This window comes from Pteropus alecto, unplaced genomic scaffold (genome assembly GCF_000325575.1).
Source record: "Pteropus alecto unplaced genomic scaffold, ASM32557v1 scaffold88, whole genome shotgun sequence".
In the NCBI taxonomy this organism is placed as follows: domain Eukaryota; kingdom Metazoa; phylum Chordata; class Mammalia; order Chiroptera; family Pteropodidae; genus Pteropus; species Pteropus alecto.
In genome coordinates this window covers 15,172,769-15,195,405 of record NW_006494611.1, presented here as the reverse complement: position 1 = coordinate 15,195,405, position 22,637 = coordinate 15,172,769, and the positions used below count along the sequence as shown (strand labels likewise).

General features: G+C 35.5%; 1 protein-coding gene across 1 annotated transcript in view; it reads left to right on the top strand.

Moving 5' to 3' along the window:
• The window catches only part of TNKS2 (tankyrase 2), a gene marked incomplete at its 5' end in the record, with an annotated part of 56,168 nt that overhangs the window by 520 nt on the left and 33,011 nt on the right, over positions 1–22,637 (top strand). Inside the window, 9 exon segments of the mRNA XM_006925952.3 lie at positions 1–135; positions 10,751–10,975; positions 13,173–13,268; positions 14,521–14,557; positions 14,723–14,798; positions 15,165–15,259; positions 17,216–17,282; positions 20,793–20,979; positions 22,003–22,124. The exon segment at positions 1–135 is cut by the window's left edge and continues 112 nt beyond it. Of these exon segments, the coding sequence (XP_006926014.2) occupies positions 1–135; positions 10,751–10,975; positions 13,173–13,268; positions 14,521–14,557; positions 14,723–14,798; positions 15,165–15,259; positions 17,216–17,282; positions 20,793–20,979; positions 22,003–22,124 (1,040 nt within the window).

Genomic DNA, 22,637 nt, shown 5'->3' with positions numbered 1-22,637 from the left:
AACCGGCCGCCCGCGAGCTGTTCGAGGCGTGCCGCAACGGGGACGTGGAGCGAGTCAAGAGGCTGGTGACGCCTGAGAAGGTGAACAGCCGCGACACAGCGGGCAGGAAATCCACCCCGCTCCACTTCGCCGCAGGTAACTGGGGCAGCGCGTATCAACTCGCGCCAGACCCCACCTGCGCACCCGGGCTCGTAGGCTAGAAACCAAACATAGTGCTCTTCTGCTCCGGCCTTTTCCCCTGGGACTCCTGTCCTGGTCTTCGCGCTTTCGTCAAGTGGTAATTGAGATTAGGGTAGAGGCTAACAGGCGGCATGCCACACTCACTAGAAGGTCTTTTTGCGGGGGAGGGAGGGAGGAGCTTTGTTTTGTATCAACAATACCTGTATCAACTTCCGGTCTTGCTACCCTACGAGGCCTCTACACAGAAAAAAAGTAGGGAATGTAGTGTGATGTGAAAGGCCAGTCATCTCCAAAATCTGTCGTTCTTACAGGTTCCACTGTAACTCATAAATCCTTTGAATTAAGGTTTTAAGGCCTTTGTAAAATGTAAAGGCCTTTGACACATTTGCGTTAAATTCTTTAGGTGGTAGTCATTAGCAAGTTCTGGAGAGACTAGAACTGGAAATTGTCAATTTTAGGAGAACAGATCTGAGTTAAGCTAGATGCGGGTTTGTAGTCTCTGGCACACACAAGTTGGGGTGGAAAGTAGTAGGAAGAGAGAAAAAATAGTACAAACACTTCAGCTTGGATCTAGAATTTAAACTGAGACTAATCTCGCCTCATTCTGAGATTTAGATCGTTTGGATTACTTTTAAAAAAAATATATGCTGTTTTCTTTATGATATAAGTATATTAAATTTTATTCAAGAATTTAAAAGAACTAGAAATGAGACTCAGCTTATTTCTATAAAGCATATACTTTTCACTTTGAAGGAAGATCATGACTATCCTCAAGTTAGTCTTGCATGATTGAAAATAGGAGTAGGTTCTCATACTTCGGATAATCATGGTTTTTTATTTAGTGTATTACATGATTGTTTATTTTTTGAAAAAGCAGAAGGATGTTTTTAAAGCACTTTATTCCTTTGGAGTAAAAATGATGAGCAGACAAGGAGCTGTAAGAAAGATTTCCTTGTTCACATACATTGCTTTTACACTTCCTACCAACGGGAAATGTGTTTGCTTTATTTAACCTGTCTCTTTTTAAATGTAATTACTATGAAATATGCTTTCTTGATCAATTATAGCTTTGTTGGATTCCCATTGGGTGCCTTTTTAAAGGGACCTTTGGTGGACAAATTGGAAACCTCCTACGGGCAGCAGAAAAGGGAGAATATTGAAGTCAAATCTTACCTGTTTAGTAGCCATTTTGCCTAAAATTTTGATGTTCGGTGCTGCCTTTCTTCAGCTAATTTTGATTGTCCTATTTAACCATGTAGTCAACATTTAATTGATTTGGCAAACTGTCATAACCAACTGATACATAATCCAAAGGGTAGTGTTACTTAGATTCTGTTCACTTGATCTGTGGGATAAAAATAACCAAGGAAGATCTTAGTTGCTACCCTACCTTTGAAGAATCTGGTGTATTAATGAGTTCATATCTGAAAATAGTAATTTTTAGAAGTTTAAAGTTATGGAATTAGCATCTTATTGATTTTGTTCCCCCATCATACCACCCTCAGTTCTGTCCCAACATTTCAAAGTACCTTCTACATAGATTACATGTGGTTCATTCAGACTGAAATGGACAGCTTATTTTAGGAACAAACACACCCCTCACAATTTACCTATATTTTTCAAGTAAAGGTTATAAGATTAAGGTATAAAATGAGTAATAAAATAAAAATTACTAATGGTCTGTATTTAAAGTCCTGCATTTAAACCTAGGCATGTAACTTTTATAAGTTATATAAATGTCTAATCACTGTGTTGTACATCTAAAACTAATGTCAGCTGTTACTGACATTTTTTTAATTTAATTTTTAAGTCACAAAGACTAAAATTATATAGAAGTTGCAAATGCCAAATCATAAAAAAAACCTTATTTTTAATTAGCTTTGTAAATTCTATCTAAAGTGTTAATTAGATTAGCAAGAGAACTTGTTCTCTTAAATTTTTTTATTAGCTAAAGTCCATACTTTATTGAGATTTTCTTCATTTTTTAAAATTTATTTATATGGTGACATTGGTTAACGAAATCCAGTAAGTTTTAGCTGTACATTTTTATAGTAAGCATATATACATTTACATTGTGTGTTCACCTCCCATAGATTTCTTTCTGTCACCACCCTTAATTTTTAAATAAATGCATCCTCCTGCATTTTCTCTTAGTATATGGAGAATACGTTTTATAATATCTTTTGTAGATGGTGAGTCATGTTCATGTGCATGTAAACATGCCATTGGAAGCCCAGCATAAGTGGTGGGACTCTGCAGCTGCCTGACCTAGCAGTTTCTGTGTTTGTATACTGTAGAATAAGCTATGGGGGCAAAACATTTTTAAGCCAATTAAAGTTTGGAGGTTTTATTGGAGAAGGGGGCATGTTTTTGTCTTTTTGTTTTGATTTCTAAGGAACAGAAATGAGAGATCTGTGTAGACCAAGGAAAGTGGATTATGATAGAACACTTTAGAAAAAATTTTTTCTGTCTTTTCATCTAAAATATTTAGTTCAATTAAAAGAATGGTCATTCAGTTGCCAGTCCCAAAGGAGTTCTCTTGTTAATGAAGAAAAGTAACCAACATAAACTGGAACTTCTATTAGGTGCTTATTATTTAACTAGATTACATTTCTTCTAGATAGGTAGGTATGCTTTAAAGAAGTCATTTCTTTTGAGAAAAATTGTTCCCTCTTTAATCCCCCGCCACTGCCAGCTCCCCATTTCCCCTTACCTTCCTCCTCACACAGGATATGAATGATTTTTTTGTGACACATCACAAAACTTGTAGAGGCAAGTTGGTGGTAGGGAGGCTGCAGCTCTGATTTCACTGAAAGCAATAGCATCTAAAATTCTTGACAGTATAATCCCCTAGAAAACAGCAGATTTCAGTAAAGGAGATTGCTTCTCTGAACTTGTTTCTGAAAAATAAAGAAGAAGGACAGAAACTTTGGGAGAAAGTCATCTTATTGTCCATCATAGCCAAAGAAAAATACATAGCGTTCTCTAGAATCTTAGAACTGGGGTGGGGGTGTGGAATAGGATTCTATGGCTTGAGAATCTTAAATATTGTGAGGTAGGGGAGTGTCAGAGAGATCATTCAATAGAGAAGTATGTAAAATCATTTATTAGGTTCAAGGAATTCAGATACAGAGATAGTGGAAAGAGATGGCTGATCTATGTGTGTGTATATATATGTATATATGTTATTGAAGAATAACAAGTTGAAAAGAGCTTGTACAGTTCTAGCTAAACAAGATAACACTTGTTTTGTATTTGTAGTGTGTTATGTTACTGTTCTGTATTTGTAGTATGCTACTCAGCCATGTACATTGATTGGACCAGTCAGAGTGAACTTTGATTATTATATTCAATTGTGTGAATTGCATGTAAGAGAGATTTTCTTTTATTCAGAGAGAGGAAGTGGGATTAGATCTTCTGGAATTTATTATACAAGTAACATATGAAAACTAGAGTTACTTATTCTAGAGATGAAAGAAGACTAAAGTTAAACATTGTTATTGTCTTCACTTATGTAGATCACAGTCCAGTAGAAAAGAGAGTGGATATAACTTGTGTGGCTTCAGTAGTCAAAACTAGTTAGTGCCAGTAAATGGAAGGTTACAGGGAATCAGACTACCTTTAACCATCTATTCAGCTGTGGAATTGGCTGGAAGTATCCAAGCAATGGCTGGATTGGCATCTTTCAGAGATGTTGTAGAAAAGATTTCCGCATAGGATGGGCATTTGGACCAACAGGTCAAAATCTGACTGTATAAAAAGTGGAATGATTCCTCCAGTTGAAGGTTTTAACAACTCAGCTACTTAAGATATAATAGCTTTTGTGATTTCCATTCTACCCTTTCCCAAAATGCTATTTTAAAGACCTCCAGTAATGTTTCAATAACATTTTCTTCTTTTGGTTATAGGCCAACATCGTAATTATAGGAGATGCACAAAATGTATTCACATTCCTTACCTAGGACTAGAACTATAGGTTATTGTTTCCAGGATTGATATTTGCTGTGAGGGTGATTAAATTCTACATCAGAAAACCCCAATATCAAACAAACAGTATATTTAAGAGTTCAGAATCTTTCTTGATTTAGCATATCAAAACTTGAGCTACACTCTTGCTGAACTTAGAGGTAGCGAGATCAACTTCAGTAACAAGTAGTTTGTAGTTCTTGTTTCCATACTTCCTCATTCAGATTGTCAGAATTTCATCACCCCAAATGTCATGGCACCCTTTTCCAAGTTTCTCCTAGTCTGACCAAATAATGTATCTGTCCCAGCTTGAATTGAGCGAAATCTTTCCTTTGTATTCCTCATTCTAAAGAAGTATATGTGGGAAATACCTTTTCTGGATCTTTGTTAACTAAGTTACTGGTAAGTGAGAAGTTTTAAATGACATCCCTCAGAAAAATCTGACAGTCCTGGCTACATAAATCAAAGCTAAAGGCTGTTTGATTATACATCCCATCTCCCAGACTATAGGAGCCTTCTCTGTTTCATGGCATTTATTGAATTTTTTTTTGTTTCTGAAAGTTTTCTTCTGACAAAACGCATGACACCAGCTTACCTTTAGTTTGACAAGACATCACTGTCATTTCATATTGGACCAGTTGTATCATCAACGGCCCAGCCCACCTTTGGACTGTAAAAAAGGGGATGTGGTGGCTCTCAGTGAAACTTCCTAAGAGTCTAAGTTGGTTTCTCTGTAGTGACTTGCAGTGCCTCATAGCTTTTTGGAAGCCATTCAGGTGAAAGGATATTTCCAATAATAGCAGCTAAATTTGATACTGTTAACAATAGTCATGGGTGGGAAGACAGTCCCTAGAACTGCTGAAAGTGATGGCACCTAGGTGGTAATGAAACTTGACAAGAGAGAAATCAACTAGACTGCTTTTTGTAGTGGTCACAAATAATTAACTCCATATTCTATGTGAGGGTCATATGCTTACTATTTCAACAAAGTATTAGATATGCACTAAACAAATGTTTATTAAGTCCTATATGCTAGATCCTGGCCTTGGCCAGTGAACAAGAATAAACACAATGGCAGGACACAATACCTGCCATTAAGTGACACCGTTTATTGATAAGCAAATTTACTTTCCAAATAAGCCTACTTTGTTTCACTTTATAGTGAGTGTTTTATAGGGTACTCAAACGCAGTGTTAGGTTTCAGACAGATTTTCACACATAGAGCAGTGTTTGAAGATATGTGCTCTTCTATAATTATACAATAAACCACAATATATCCTCAGCAGCCATGACTACTAACTCTAGGCTTCTGATTCCTTTGTAAAGAGATCCTTAGGACATGGAGATTGGCATTGACTCTCCGGATAGGCCTATTTATGTTCTACCTGGCCAGTGAGAACATGATCAGAATATACTCTGCAAAGCTATTTTTCTATTCAAGAATGAGTACTTAACAGATGCTTTGAACTATTCTTTAGACCATAAGAATGGGAATTTCATCGGAGATTAGCCCTCAGAGTTTGGGAAGCATCTCGAATCTAAAGGTTTCACCAAGCTGCTAACAGAAGATTTTTAGATTTTAAATAGCTACATACTGACCCCCCTCTAAATAATTTCCTTTTATGCCAAGAGTTGGCTTCAAACATTCAAAATCTCAGACTCTTCATCTCTTCTCTCAGGATGGCAATATGACCTCTGCTCATATGTTGTAGTCCTTACAATGTGACTGTGAAAACACTGATTTCTGCTGTCAGGTTCCAGACAGGTTTCAGACATCTTAATGGCTAGGGAATATTCTACAAAGTCAGAATAGATGTTAGCTGTGTCTTGGACTTTCGGTATATCTAATATAGATATAGTCTCTTCACTCTTCTACCCATATCTCCTCCCCAGCTTAAACTTTAATTTCAGTATTTAGTCATACATTGAGTATGTATTGAGTCTCTTTCTTTAACTTTGGTTTTACACAACTCTATTCTCTTCCCATGACATTTTGACAAAAAGACTACTTGACCTTTCTTTGTCTAGATTGCCAATCTTTTGGAACAGATAGCTTCCTAATTGACGCTATCTCTTGTAACAACTAAATGTTCTACTACAGCTGTTTCTGTGCCCACTTCACTCTCCTTTTTTGAGAAGTTAGCCTGTGAGTCACCATTTTGTTTACTTCAGATGTCTTGATCTCCACTGAAGATCCTTCTTAATAAAAGTGCTTGGGTACATCAAGTAACTTTCCAAAGGAAGAAGTACTTTTACTAATGTTTTTCTCTTTGTTCTGATTCCTTTCTTCTTACTCTCCAATTTAAGAAGTTTTTTCTAAAAGCATTTCCTCCAGATAAGTGCTGAACAGCTGGGTTAGCAGAACCATTGATTGGGGCAACAATAGATGGCTTACTTAGGGACAACAATATGATCAACAATGCCCAGGCAGTGAAAAGAAAGACTCAAGTCAGAGAGCATGGTGGCAACAGATTTGGCCTTTCTCTCCTTGAAATTTTCTTTCTTTGCTTCTGCAATGCCATTCTTTTTCAATTTTACTTCTTAGTCTCCTTTTCTCATACCATGATGTATTTGTTCAGGAAATATCAACAAGGACATTGGAGAAGTAATGATGAACGAAGGTAGAAATATAAGTGCCAGAGGATACTGCTTTGAACAGTGAAGACTTTAATCTCTGTTCTCCTGGGACTTGCATTCTAGTGGAGAAGAGAGGAAAACAATAAATAGAATGTTAAGACAGGAAATAATGTGGGTGGGCAGAATAGACTGCTTTAGATAGGATGATCAGGGATGGCTGTCTTGATCAGGTGACTAGGTGATAACATTTAAACAGGTTAGACAATGAGTAGAAGTGAGAGATGCAAAGAACAAGGTAGGAGCTGTCCAGGCAGAAGGGCAACATGTACCAAAGTAGGATGGTCATACTTGATGAACGAAAAGAAAGCTGGATCATAGTTCAGAATGGGGAGAGTGGTAGGAAATGCAGTTACAGAAGTAGGTAAGGACCACTCCATGCAGTGAGCCTTGTAGGCCATAGTAGACTGAATGAATTTTATTCTAAGAGCATCAGTGGGAGGCCAACGAATTTTTTAAAATGGGTATGATATATGATTGTTTTTAAAAGGTCACTGGGGACAAGTGGAAATGAGAGGTCCAGTTTGGAGACTGTTGCAAATAGTTCAGGCTGGAGACAATGACGGTAGAGTTAGAGAAATGTCAGTGAAAATATAAAGAAGTTGGGGAAACATGTTGAGTTTGAGGTGGCTTTCAAATACTCAGGTGGAGATATATCCATTAAACAGTCTAGAATTCAGTTGAAAAATCTAGACTTCAATTTGTAGGTTGTATATCTAGATGGTATTTAAAGCCATAGGAGTACATGAGATCATCTAAGAAGGGAAAAGAGAATAGTGAACTGAGTCTTGAGGAATTCCAGCATTTTGAAATTGGATGGAGGAAACAGGAAACCCTCAGAGAGATAGGACAGGTCCAAAACTTGAACTCTTCACCTTCTGTCACAAACCTCTTTTTTTCTGCAGCCTTCCCTATCTGAATTGATGCCAACTCCACCCCTCCATTTCTCAGTCCAAAAACTTTGGAATCATCCATGACTCCTCTCTCACTCTTGCCCTCTCTCATCTTCTTACCCTTACCCTCACTCTACATTCAGTCTATGAGGAAACTATGCTGGATCTACCTTCAGAGTTATCTAGAATCTGCCACTTATTATTCTGACAAGTATCACCAGATTATGGTCCAGACCATCATAATTTGTCATCTATTTTACTTTTAACCCCTTAAGTCTAGTCTCAACACAACAGCCAGATGTAAGTCATGTCATGTAATTTCTCAGTGCAAAACCCTGCAGTGACTCTCCATTTTCCTCAGAGTAAAAAAGCCAAGAGTCTTACAGTGGTCCTCAGTCTTCTCTATCTGGCCCTCATCACTTATAACCTCATTTTCTACTATGCTCTTTCTCACTCAGCTCCAGTCACTCTGGCCTCCTCACTGTTGCTGTTAAGGCTAATTCCCACTCTTGCAAATCTTTGATCAAATGTCTCTATCAACAAGGTCTATAGTGACCTCCCCGTTCAACTTTACAGTGCTGCCTGTATGTATACACTGATCACTCCTTATTCTGCTCTTTTTTCTAATTACCTTCTGACATATTTTTTTGCACATATTGCTCATCTCCCCCACCTCCATAGAAGTTCCTCAAAGGCAGGGATTTGGTTATCTTGTTCGTTAGTATGTCCTAGGCAAGCACCCAGAAAAGTGTCACATAGTAAATATTCCCCAATCATTTGTTAAATGAATGGATGAGACAAAGAAAACTAGGAGTATGTGATGTCATGGAAACTTTGGAGAGGATGTTTCAAGAAAGAGGAATGAGTTAGTTGTTGAATGTTGCTGAGCGATCTAGTCAAATGAGGACAGGCATGTGTCCTTTGGATTTGTCAACATGGAGATTGTAAGTGACCTCAATTAAAGCAGTTGTAGGGAAGAAACAGAAACCAGATTGAATTTGGAAGAAGAATGAATAGGAGATAAAAAAATTGTCGACAACCCTTAGAGATTTCGTTATGCAGGGGAGCAGAGAAATAAAAGTGAATTCAGGAATATTTTTTATAAAATGGAAGATATAGGGCGTGTTTACATATGGTTAGGAACAGTCTGGTAGAGAGGAGGGAGATTGATGGGGTTGTGAAAAGGACAAAGACCTTGAAAGTGAGAAAGAACTACAGTGTAAGGTGAGAAGGGATTGCTCTTTGATAGAAAGTACGCTTCCTTCAACAAAACAAATAGAAAACTAGTGCTCTCTAGACAAATTTATTCATTTTCACACATGGCTTTAAATACCATCTTTATGGTCACAACTCTGAAATGTCAGCCTCTGCCTCATACTGGTTTCCTGAGTTCAAGATCCACAGAACCTGCTACTTGACATTTGTTCCACAAGCACCTTAAACTAAGCATTTTCAAAAACAAATCACCTTATCCCACAAAACTTCTGTTTTATTTTGTATCTCAGAAATCTGATAGTCATTCCCATTCCTTTTCTCCTTTCTCCAAATTCATTAAGCTACCAGATGCTTTCAGTTTTCTCTCTTTAGTTAGTCCTGGCAACATTGTGAGCAGTGGCAAAAGATTAGAAACAACCTTAGTATCCATGGGAAAAAAAAACTAGTTAAATTGTGATACTTCCAACAAATAAAAGTTGTATGATAGGAGTTGATTTCTAGGATACTTACTATTAGATTTTTAAAAAGGGAGTTGTAGGACAGTGCGTGTTTTTAATGTTAGATATTTGCTTGCACTTTAATGACCACTGACATGTTGTAGCAGTATTTTCTATACTGTTTCTAAGAGGTGCCTCAGGAATACAAGGATAATTTCCTTTTGGTCTTCGTGAGGGGGAAAAAGGGGAATTCAAATTGAATAGTTTCATTAAGTTGAATTCATTTAATTTGCAACTTTATGAGTGCCAACCATGTACCAGGTATTGGATATTTTTGCAGTGAACATGATGACATATATTGGGATTTTATATAAGATTTCATTAGGAAATGCTAAGTTGAGAAGATATCTGCACCTCCACGTTTATTGTAGCATTATCTAAAATAGCCAGGACATGGAAGCAATCTAAGTGTCCATCGATGAATGAATGGGTAAAGAAAATGTAATATATATACACAAGGGAATATTCAGCCATAAAAAAGAATGAAATCTTGCCATTTGCGACAACATGGATGGACCCTGAGGGCATTATGCTAAATGAAATAAGTCAGAGAAAGACAAGTACTGTATGATCTCCCTTATATGTACAATCTTAAAAAAAAAGAAATCTGAACTAATAGATACAGAGAACATCTGGCATCTGCCTTCTTGGGCATTCTGTGTCCTGGCTGTCATGAAAGATTTGCTTTTTCATGCTTCTGTGCCTGTGTACATTTTGTTTTTTTCTGCTTTGATTCCAGTACTCATCCCATGTTCTGCTCCTTCTCACCCACTTTTCCTCTCATTCTCTATGATCCGTTTATTTTTCTGTAAGCTTTCAGCTCAGATGTCATCGCCGAAATGTCCTCTGGAATAGGCCTTCCTATTCTCTGCTTTCCTCCAATTTAGGTATTCTCTTCTTTGAGCACTAATAGCATTTTATATATACCCCTATTATGGCAAGTTATACTGTTTTGAAATTATTGGTTCTTATTGCTTCTCCCCATCTTAAACTGAGCTGTTTGAAAATAGGGAGAATCAAACATACAAAGATCCTGTGTTTGTGACATAGAGCCTAGCAATATTAAAACAAAACTAATAAATCAGTTAATCTCTTCAACCATCTAACTCCACAAGGTGGGAAATAATTGAACTTTAGGCTTTCAGTGACTTATTTCATAACCTTTCTCCAAAGACATTGGAGAGACCCTTTGGCTTTCTCATCGAGATAAATTAGTGATCTATTTCAGACCACCTTTTTTCAGTGAATTTTTGATTTGTTGAATCTCTTATTTTCCATTCAGAAACATTTTAGCATGGCTTCTACATACTGATTTTAATTGAGGTATTTGGAGGACTTAAATGTGAATAATTTGTTTTCTTCTAGGTTTTGGGCGGAAAGATGTAGTTGAATATTTGCTTCAAAATGGTGCAAATGTCCAAGCACGTGATGATGGGGGCCTGATTCCTCTTCATAATGCATGCTCTTTTGGTCATGCTGAAGTAGTCAATCTCCTTTTGCGACATGGTGCAGACCCAAATGCTCGTGATAATTGGAATTACACTCCTCTCCATGAAGCTGCAATTAAAGGAAAGATTGATGTTTGCATTGGTAAGACTGTTTACTTTGCATCATTTTCTGAAATGGTTTGTAACTAGGCTGAAACTGAATCGACTTCATTTGTTAATATGATCAAATTCTGCCAGGCTGAATTTAAATAGTGCTTAAGAACACTTCCTGTTTAATCTAACCGCTATTTACTGAGTATCTTTTTGTGTATTGTTCTGGGCTTAAGTTCTTTAGAGAATACAGTACAAAATTCCTGTTGTCTAGAAATTTGTATTCTCTTGGGAGCTAGGACACACAAAGAACCAGATAAAAGCATGAAAGAAGTGAACAGCTATGTTAGAGGATAATGAGCACAATGAGTTAACTGGAGTCAAGTCACTCCTTCCAGGAGTCTTTCCAGGAAGTAGTGGGAGAAAAGTTTTTGTAAAGGTTGCCAGGGACTTTCTTATAAAGAGCTTTGAATTCCAGGTTAAGAAGCTTGATACTGTTACGTAAGTCATGTGGAATTATTAAAGACTTTTAAGGATATATTTTAGAGAGAGTGATCTGGTAGGAGGCTGGTGGAATGGATGGCATCAGGGAGATTAACTAGGAAACTGTAGAATAACCCAGATGAGAACTGATGAGGGCAGGAACTAGGGTTGTTGTTGAAGAATAGAAATGGCAGGATAAGTAAAGAATCATTTGAAGGAAAAAATATCAACCATTTAGAATACTATAATGAATGTGATAGGATTTGCCTGACAGATTGATCATTGACAGAAAATTTTATGTGAGAAAGCTACTTATCTGAGAGTTTTCATTAACCTGGTACTGACTTTTCTGAGCCTCACATAGAGATTTTGGACTCTGCTACCTTAGTTTCATTTCCTAATGCAAAACAGGGACAGTTGAAGTCCTTGAGGCAGAAAGAAAGCCAGTTTTATGTACTAGGAAAAGTCCAGGGGCTTTATGCTGGACTTATATTGTTTTCCCTTGCCTCCAAAACCCCAAATCACTATTTATACCAAAGTCACCATCTTAGTTTAAATCAGGTAATTTATAAAGATGTAAAATACATTACCTAGTAACCTCTGCCCAATTCTCCTTTCCTATATGTGTTATTTTGTTACTGCTTTCCGCTCATAATCTTTTTCTGCTTTCTGAGCTTCAGATATATAAGTAATTAGCTTTAATAATGAAGGGTTTTCCAAATATAGTTATAGATCTGCACTATCCAGTACTATCCAGTACTATCATACTATCCAGTATGATAGCTGATGATTTGTAATGTGGCTAGTCCAAACTGAGGTGTACTGTAAGGAGAAAATACACGAAATTTCAAAGACTTAATATGAAAACAAGAAATGTAAAATATCTAATTTTATATAGGTTAAAATGTAAATATTAAAATGGTAATATTTTGGATATATTGGGTTAAATAAAATGTGTTAAAATTAATTTAACTTGTTCTTTTTTTCATGTGGCTACAAGAAAATTTTAAATTACATATGTGGGTCACATTAATGCTTCATTTTTACTTCTTTTGGATTGTGTTGATACAGTTTAGAAGTAGAGTAAAATGAACATTAACCCTGTCAAAGAACAGGAGCTGGGCCTCACTTTCTGCATGTATTTGCCCATCTTTCCCCATCTCCTTATTTAGAGAGTATGATGGAATATCTTTATATATAACAAATAGCAGTACAGAGTATAGCACAGGTTTTTTCCTTTTATATGCTTTGGATTATAATGTAGCAGTTTTGGGATTTGTTAACGCTACAGAGAGTATTTTTCTTTTTTTTTTTTTTTAAAGACTTTACCTGCATCTTTTTTTTTTAATTCCACAGATCCCTATTCCTGGGCTATCCACAGCTTTAGAAATTTCATTTCTGTTATGATAGAACGATCTTTCTAATGTTGCCAATATTCATTTGGAATGAGAAAATAAGCTTTCAAGCAAACTTTCCTTTTATTCCCTTATACACTTTTATCTGTCCTTAGTCACTTGTCTGGCAGAAGAAAATCTGACCTTGACCTTTTATTAAATAAAAGAGGACTTTTATTTAATGTGTAAATACGTTAAATAACGGAATGTTATATATATTTTTATAATTAAAATATATTTATTATACTATCAGGATATGAAAGTTCTTAAATAGCCTTGAGACTTCTGATATGGAATTTTTGAGAAAATTATTTACTAAAATCAATCTGTCATGATTACCATCTTAAAAAAGGTAATGTTGCTATTTTTCAGTGCTGTTACAGCATGGAGCCGAGCCAACCATCCGAAATACGGATGGAAGGACAGCATTGGATTTAGCAGACCCATCTGCCAAAGCAGTACTGACTGGTAAGTCTATGTACTCTCTAGGTATTCCTGGAAGAATATAAAGAATGAGCTTGCTAGATAGTCAGCTTCCTGCAGTCAATGACCTTAAACTAGATATCTTAAATAGTGTTAGTTCAGTTGATATTTTTTTCTACATCTGGACAGTTGGCATTTGATTCTTATCTAAAAAAGGTAAAGCTTTTGTTTTTTCTTTTTAAATTGGTGTTCCTCCTTCACTATTTCATGCTTTTTCCTGCTTTTGTCTTTTCAAAAAATCTTGGGAGCTCAAAGAAGCCTTATAGTAGCAGTCAGTACACAATTCATATTGTGGGCAGCAGTTTGGATTTCATTTCAGCAAATCAAACAGTACCCGTATGTTATATTATGTTAATTTAAATTGTATTAATTTTAAAGGGGTTTTTTTGGTATTCATTGTAAATATAAAAGCTACAGGCTTAAAAAGTTTATATTTAATCATTTTTATTTGTATATAGTGTTGTCCCTTGATATCTAAAGTTCCAGGATCCCCATGGAGAGAAAAAATATGTGAATGCTCAAGTTCCTTATATACAATGGCCATAGAACAATGCATACAGTCAGCCCGCCACATCTACATATTCCCAACTGTAGACTGAAAATACTGTTTTCAGTCTGAGGTTGGTTGAATTCGTGGATGCAAAGACTGCAGATATGGAGGACTATATTTAAAATAACATTATAATATAAACAATTTTAATGTTGAAAAAATATAGATTCACAGGAATGTTAATGATTATGTTTAATTGGTGATGCTATAGATTATCTTTTATCATTTCTGAATGTTGGTATATTGGATTTTGTTTTTTCTTTGGCTTTTGAATGAAGTTATGGATACATTTTGTGTGTTAAGCAAATAACATAGTGATTTTAGAAAATTTAAGGAGTAAAAAGGAAAGGCTCACCCATAACTACCACCTAAGACAAACTTTATTCAAATTTTGGTATATTTCCTTCTTGGCTTTCTTTTTTCTATGCATATTGTTTTTGTATAATTGTCACACTTCAATATATAACATTGAAATTTTTTTTTTTCACTTTTATAACAGGTAATTTGTTATGTAAATATTTTTAAAAAGCATAATATTCTATTGATTAACCATTTTCCATTTACTGGGAATTTATTTCCAAATTTATCTACTTAAATATATTTCAGTAAGCATCTTTATGCATAAATTTGTCATTACTTTTGTAATTAAATTTTTTAAATTTCTGCCTTTTTTTTCCTAATTCACAGGTGAATATAAGAAAGATGAACTCTTGGAAAGTGCCAGGTGTGTTATAAATATGTACCATAAATACTTCACCATTTAAATGGTTTTTTTTACAATAAGCAAACTTTAAAAGAGAATGAATTTTTTTAATGTTCACATAAATGTCTTCAGATAGGATCTGATAAAGAATAGAAATTGCTAATACATTTTTTGCGTATTTATTAGGAGTGGCAATGAGGAAAAAATGATGGCTCTGCTCACACCTTTAAATGTCAACTGCCATGCAAGTGATGGTAGAAAGGTATTTCTTTTTGCAACTAAGTTTGTATTCATCTCTTGGTAACGTGAAAATACATTTATCTTATTGTAAATTAAAACATTTAATGAGAATGCTGATATTTTCTTTTGGATAAAGTGAAACAGTAAAACTTTATTGATAATAAACATTTAGTTGTTTGCTTCCTATTTCCAATAATGAACTTATAAACTTTTATACTATGCCTTGAGTGTATATGCTGGATTTTATAAAACTAAATTGGTAACTATTTAGACAGTGAAATTATGAAGTATTTTCTGGATTTCTGGTTTTATATTTGGGATTGTTGCTTTCTGCACTTTTTTTTAGCCAGTATTTGAATTTCATTCATTTTTATGATTAATATTTCAGTCAACTCCATTGCATTTGGCAGCAGGATACAATAGGGTAAAGATTGTACAGCTGTTATTGCAACATGGAGCTGATGTCCATGCTAAAGATAAAGGGTAAGTATCTGAACAAAAATGAGAGTTTCTTAAATGTTACTGTCTTTGTAATTCTGTAACCTTATAAAATTCATATTTTTTACTAAACAGCATAAACATTTATCAAGCTTTTACAATATGCAGATTGCTTCAAGGATATGGCGCGTTAAAAAACATTACGGCAACACTCTTAGAGCTTACGCTGCTCTTTAGGGAGCATGAAGAGATACCTAACAAATACAAGTTCTCTGCTAAGTGTGTGGTGATAGAGAGGGATACATACTACTATAGGAGTTCCCACGGGAGAATTCTCAGTGATGGCTGTAGTGACTGGGAAATCCTTCAGAAGGAGATGGTACTTGACCTGAACTCAGTTCAAGAAAGAGAGTTTAGAAAACATCACTACTTTGTGCAAGAGAATTGGTGTGAAGAGGTGCTAAAGCAGATATTATAACATATTTAAGAAAACAATGACTAGATCAGCTTGGCTGAAATAGATTTTCACACAGAAGAGAAATGAAGGTTGGGGTTGGAGAAATAGGTAAGAATCAGGTTTTAGAGGACTTGATATTTTACACTAAGTAATTCAGACTTCATTCTGTGAGCCACTATAGCCATTGAAGGACCTTAAGCAAAAAGGATGATGATTCTAAAAGGAGTTTTAGGAGGTATTTCCTCGCAGCAATGTGTAGGGTAGATTGAAGGTGGAGACTAGAGACCAAAAGAGCAGTTAGGAAAGTGAGTTTTGTAGTGGTTCAGGCATAATGAGGATCTGTTGTGGTGGCAGAGGAAATGGAATTGAAAAGACAATGCAAGAGATATTACAGAGTAAGAATGAATAAGATTTGTTGAATGTCCAGATGTGATGAGAGAATAAAGGAATGAAAAGATAACTACTTTTCAAATTTTGAAGCTGAATGAGTGAGAGCCAACGATTCACATACTAAAATCCAGGGCGGAGGAATTCTTTTAGGGGAAAACATTGAGTTCACTTTTAGAACTCTTGGTTTTATGAGATGATGGTGGGAACTCAGGTGGAGGTAGCTAGTAAATAGTTGGAAATGAAATTAGTACTCTCAGGTAAGTAAGAAATCATAAAACCAGAAATGGTAAGGAAAGTCATGAGCCTTTAAAGAGAGGACAAATAGAACTAAAGAGTAAGTGATGGATGGCCATCACTCACCAGGGGCCATCATAATGTTGTATGTGGTAACTAATTGTGCATGGTCTCCAAGAAGGAACAGCTTAAAAGATATGTCAAGATTTTAAGGTTCTACTATACCTTCTTATATAGAAAGTTTTTCTTCCATTGCCATTCTGAAGGAATTGGGTTTCAGTTTTATTAAGAATAAAGCACTTTACCTCACAGAATCTCAAAAAAAGTTTCAAAGAAGAGCCAATGTTTGAGCTCTGAGTTTGGAAAAGATGTATAGAAGTAAGCCAGGAGGGAGGGAAATCTTTCCTAAACCCAGGAGATGGTGAACTGCATTCAGGGAACTGCAGATGGTTTGTCATACTATTATTGAGACTAGAGAGGCTCAGATCATTATATGCCAGGTTAAGCAATAGACACTGTCTTTCAAAAGCAAGGAAGAACCAGGGAAGGACATTAAAACAAAGAGTAACCAGACCAGATTCTCTTTTTGAAAAATTGGGCCACAGCTTGGAGGACAAATTGAAGTGAGGGGTTATTTCAGTAGTACAGGGAGAAATAGTAGAGGCCCAAACTAAGACAATGGTAGAAATAGTAAGGGGGGGGCGGGGAAAGATAGATTTGAAAGAGACCTTGGGAGTTAGAATTGTTAGGACTTAGAGTTCAAATAGATGTTATTAAATTTTATGCATTTTTATTAGAAAGTCACATGAGCCACTTGCTATTTAAATCTAACTGTAAGTTTAAATTAATTAAAATTCAATAAACAAGCCTAGGGAGTCTATAATAACAGACTTTCTCCCCTCCCCCGCTTCATATTGTAGTGATCTGGTGCCCTTACACAATGCCTGTTCTTATGGTCATTATGAAGTAACTGAACTTCTGGTCAAGGTTAGTTCTCTTGTACTTTTTTTATAATTATATAAATTATTTAAATACATAGTATATCTGTTTTCTATGTTTTTAGTGCTTAGTGGATAGAAGAGTATATATAATTATTATAAAATGTAGATGATTGATTATAGATCAGCATCTGACTGCTTGAGATTTTTGAGATACCATAAGATTTTGAATGTAAAGTAGCCCTACCATCTTACGAATAGCAGATTAAGTGATTCTGTAATTTGTGGCTAAAGGTGAAGTTTAAAAACTTGAAAATATTAGAAAGCAATTTTTAGTGAATCATATATTATTAAAACCACCAGATACATTTGCAAGACTTATCCAGTTGTACTTTGAGTTGGAACAGGCTCACTCGGTAAGCTTTACATCTTCTAGTATGCTAGGTGGCTATCGTTTAACAAGCAGGTTCCCAGCAAGAAATTCCTTGTTTGGCTCACTATTGGATGAGAATAGAATATATATGTTCACCTTAGAGTGGATTCAAGAATATTACCCATCCCCATTTCCTTTTGTCCCCTAGTCTCTATTTATGTATGTGATCATCCTTTTAGATTTCTCTTACTCTGCACCCATTCTGTCTTTTTAATATTTTTCCTCATTCTATAAGCAGCTGTCATGGGAAAAGAAAGAGTACATTTATTTCCAATGCTCCTATGCTTCCTGTGGAGCATGTGCTACCACAGAATACATTTTCCCACAGAAACAACTTTGTTATGATTAAGTACTCTGAGTAGCCCATAAGCCTTTTTAAATTTATAATATAGGTGTAATGTTATACATTTATAATAGTAATACTTTTGCTTGTTATAAAAGTGAATCTTGAATTCAGCAGACTATTTGAAATGTTATGTAAATGAGAGTGAAACATCAGACAGGTTGCAGTGGTACTTTTACAGACAACTGAATGGTGTTTTCCTAAGACCTAGTGTTTTACTAAATGAGAGTGGAACACTGACTAGAGGTCATATACAGAGAGAAAGTTAGCAAAGGTGAGGGTGCAAACAGGTACCAGAGTAGTCAAGTTCAGGAGTGTCAGGAGAAAGCAAGTAGATAGAGAAGGGAATACAGGCAGACGTCCTGGGCAATGCTGAGTCTGTTGGCAACCTTTGCTAAAGGGTCTGGCTAGCAGAAGCTGGCATTTACCAGCAAAAATGCAGCAGCTTCTTTTCATGACCAGGATACAATATAGATTGTGATGTGACTGCTTGTAAAGCTAACATAATTTTATGCCAGTAGTAGAAGTATGGTGTCAGGAGCAAATGTAATAACAGATGCATTATACTTTCACAGTCAAATCACATTGAAAATCTATTGTTATTCTAGGCACTCAGTATTTTTTAATGAATTTTTAAAACAAGCGTATTTAGTTGAGGTCCACTAGGGTGATAGGAAGTCTACAAAGCATTTGATAAGAAAAGTGACTGAAAAAGCTAAAAGTATTTAGACTGGAAAAGAAAAACATAAGAGTTGCCTTCAAATACTGCAACGAAGAATATTGATCTTTTTTGCTCCAGAGAAGACCAGTAGGTCAAAGTTTAAAGTACGTATTTAACTTAATGAAACAGTTATCAACAGTTATCTAGTAAAGATAAAAAGTTAGGTTAGTTGAGAATTAGTTTTCCCATCACTGAAAGTACTAAGAGAGTTAAGTCGCAGGTTTCACCTTCTCCAGGAATACTGTGGAAGGGATTTCGTGTTTGATGCGAGGCTGAACTAGAAGGACTTTTGTGGTCCATCCAACTCCAATACTTGGAAATGGCTAAAATTAAAAAGACGGATGATAAGTATTAGCAAGGCAGTGGAGCATTGAACTCAAACATTTATGGAAGCAATGCAAAAATAATACAGCCATTTTAGAAAAGTGTTTGGCAGTTTCTAATAAAACTAAACATATATCTACCATATGACCCAGCAATTCCACTCCTAGTGATATATGCAAATGACAGCATGTGTCCATAAAGAGACTTGTACGTTAATGTTCATAACAGCTTATTCGTAATAGTTAAAAACTAGGAATGCTCCAAATACCCATCAACAGGATGATGAATAAGTAAATTATGGTATTTCTTATACAATGGAATGCTGCTCAGCAATAAAAATGAATTATTGATACAACAACATGAATGACTTGTAAACATATGTGAAAGAAGGTAGTACATACTGTGTTCTTCCATTTTTATGAAATTCAAGAACAGGTAGATCTAATTTATGGTGCTAACATCAGAATGGGGGCAGAATTGTCTATAAAAAGGAGCTTGAGGGAACATTCTGGGGTAATGAAAAGTGTCCTATATCTTGAATTGGGTGATAGTATCATGAATATGTACATTTGTCAAAACTCAGCAAACTACAGTAGTCCCCACCCACCACCCACAGTTTTACTTTCTGCACTTACAGTTACCCACAGTCAACTGTGGTCCAAAATGGAAAATTCCACATAAACAGTTGATAAGTTTTAAATTGTTTGCCATTCTGAGTAGTGTGATTAAATCTTGCCCTGTCCCACTTGGAACATGAATCATGTATCCATGCTGTAAATGCTACCTGCAAGTTAGTAATTTTTTAACTATCTGTTACCAGCTTGCTGTGCTGATATTATGGTGATTGTATTTAACCATTATTTTACTTAGTAAAGAGCAAAAGTAGTGATGCTGGCAATTCGAACATGCCAAAGAGAAGCCATAAAGTGCTTCTTTTAAGTGAAAAGATGAGTACAGTACAGTAAATTTTTTTCTCCCCTTTAATTCCACACCCCTCCCCCACTTCCACCCTTGATCCACGTATGTTGCCGTTTCCCCTTAAGAACTGGATCTCTGAAGGCGGGGTGTCCCCACCCACATGCTTGTGGCGTGCACCCAGGGCCTGGCACACCTGGGGCATGGTCTGTGGCTCCGCCTGGGGCGCGAACCCAGGACCTTCTGTGTGCAAAGCAGACGTACTAACCACTGTGGAGCTACCCCACAGTAAGATATTTTGAGAGACCACATTCATATAACATTTATTACAGTATATTGTTATAATGAATCTATTTTATTATTAGTTATTGTTTCTCTCTTACTGTGCTTAATTTATAAATTAAACTTTATCACATGTATGTATGTATAGGAAAAACATAGTGTGGTTTGGTACTATCCACAGTTTCAGGCATCCACAGGGGGTTGGAACATATCCCCATGGATGAGTGTGGACTGTATATACTTAAGAACTGCATTTTACCACATGTAAATTATTCCTCAAAAAAGGAAAAGATGCATTTTAAATCTAAAGCTTCATACTTAACTGTTTTTAACAATAAAAGAGTTAAATAGGCCTTTGTGGGTAGACCTAGCAACCAGCTACTGTTTCTTTTATGGAGAAAAAGTCTTTCTGAAATAATTGGTTTAAAAAGTGAACTTTGGAAACATAACCTGTTTAAGCTTGCTTAATGTTAAATTACAGAGTACTAATAATTCTAAATTCTCTTAAAAATTAAACTAAATATATGCTTTCCTCTCCCAGCATGGTGCCTGTGTAAATGCAATGGACTTGTGGCAATTCACGCCTCTTCATGAGGCAGCTTCTAAGAACAGGGTTGAAGTGTGTTCTCTTCTCCTAAGTTATGGTGCAGATCCAACACTGCTGAATTGTCACAATAAAAGTGCTATAGACTTGGCTCCCACACCACAGTTAAAGGAAAGATTAGCATGTGAGTATGAAATGATGAATGTTTAGCTAGGATATTATGATAATCAATAAACTAAAAATTTTTTCTTTCTTGTTTGTAGAAATTTTTAAATAAAAAATATTTTCCTTAGCCATGAGTATCTGTTGTTGCTCAGATAGCGTATTTAATCATTTGGAAGTTCACTCATTCTGCTCTTCAGATGCTATGAAAAATGCTTCTTTGTATGTATCGGTCTTATTGATGATATGCTTTTGGGGAAAAAAACAATTGGGGTTTTGTTCCTATCTTTGATGAGACCCTCTAGTTAATCTGCCATTGAAGTTAGTGTTATTTATAGGATTACCATATTGTAAACCTATTTCTCAGATTTACCATTTAATATTCTTTGGTATTTGGACAATTCTATGGTTTCTTGTTTGTAGCTGAAGTAGATGTACTGAGAAATAGTCACCTAGTTCAGATATAGTATTGTTGTACATAAATAGGAAACTTGTATTATTCTGTAATAATAAAGGTTGATGGATCATTTCACAAATCTGATGAATAAAAGAGAGGAATCTTGAGAAAATACCCTCTTTCATTTGTTCATCAGTAGGTGCCTCTTGAAAATTTCCAACTTGTCTAGTCCTCAGTTCTCTGATGTGTGAGCACAACTACCTGTTTCCATAGTGTCAGTATAGGGACTATGATCATCTTTTATTTCTTTTCTGAGGAAAGTTCTGTGCTTTGGAAAAGTCTCAGAACTCTCGTCTGGGAATATATTGCAGAACTCCAGATACTTCCAGACTGAAATAGACCTTGAGCTGGCCATGGGCTAAATGCATATATAAAGTTGAGGATGAATTGGGTCATAACTGAGGAGAACTAGAATACCGCTATCTCCCTTTTCAGGGGTTAAATTTGAAGAATATCTTCAGAGCCTCAATTTGGCTATTTTAGTAGATAATTCTGAAAATAATTTCAAGGAAAATAGTGTCTTTTACTGACTAAATCCCATCCATTCAATAATTCTCATGCAGATATAAATGCTTGTTCTTTATCTAGATGAATTTAAAGGCCATTCTTTGCTGCAAGCTGCACGGGAAGCTGATGTTACACGAATCAAAAAACATCTCTCTCTGGAAATGGTGAATTTTAAGCATCCTCAAACACATGAAACAGCATTGGTAATGTTTCAGACTTAAGTTTTTAAAATGCAATAACCAAAAAATAAAAATATAAAATAACCAAAAACATGCTTAACTAATCATAATGTCCTACTTCCTTCGATGATACAGGGTAACTACTTTCTGTCCTACTTTCAATAATAGCATTATTTTAAAATGTGCTTTTTAAAAATTAATGCCTGTACATAAAGAAAAAATGTCAAAAAATATAGAAAAGTAGGCAGTCTCACCCCGCAAAAGGCAATACTGTTATTCATATGAGTATCCGTCCATAAAAAAGATTTATTTATATACCGGCATATATTATATGTAATTTTTACTACCACAAATGGTATATATTATAAATGTTTCTGACTGAAATCTTGGAACCCAGTGAAAATAATGAAAAAGAAGAATTCTGCCATCAAGATAAAAATTACTTGGTTTTCCTTCTAGTATTATAATATTTTTCAAAATTAGGTCTAAAATCTATGTGTCTCCCCTCTATGTTGTGTGAATAAAGTGTGTAAGCGG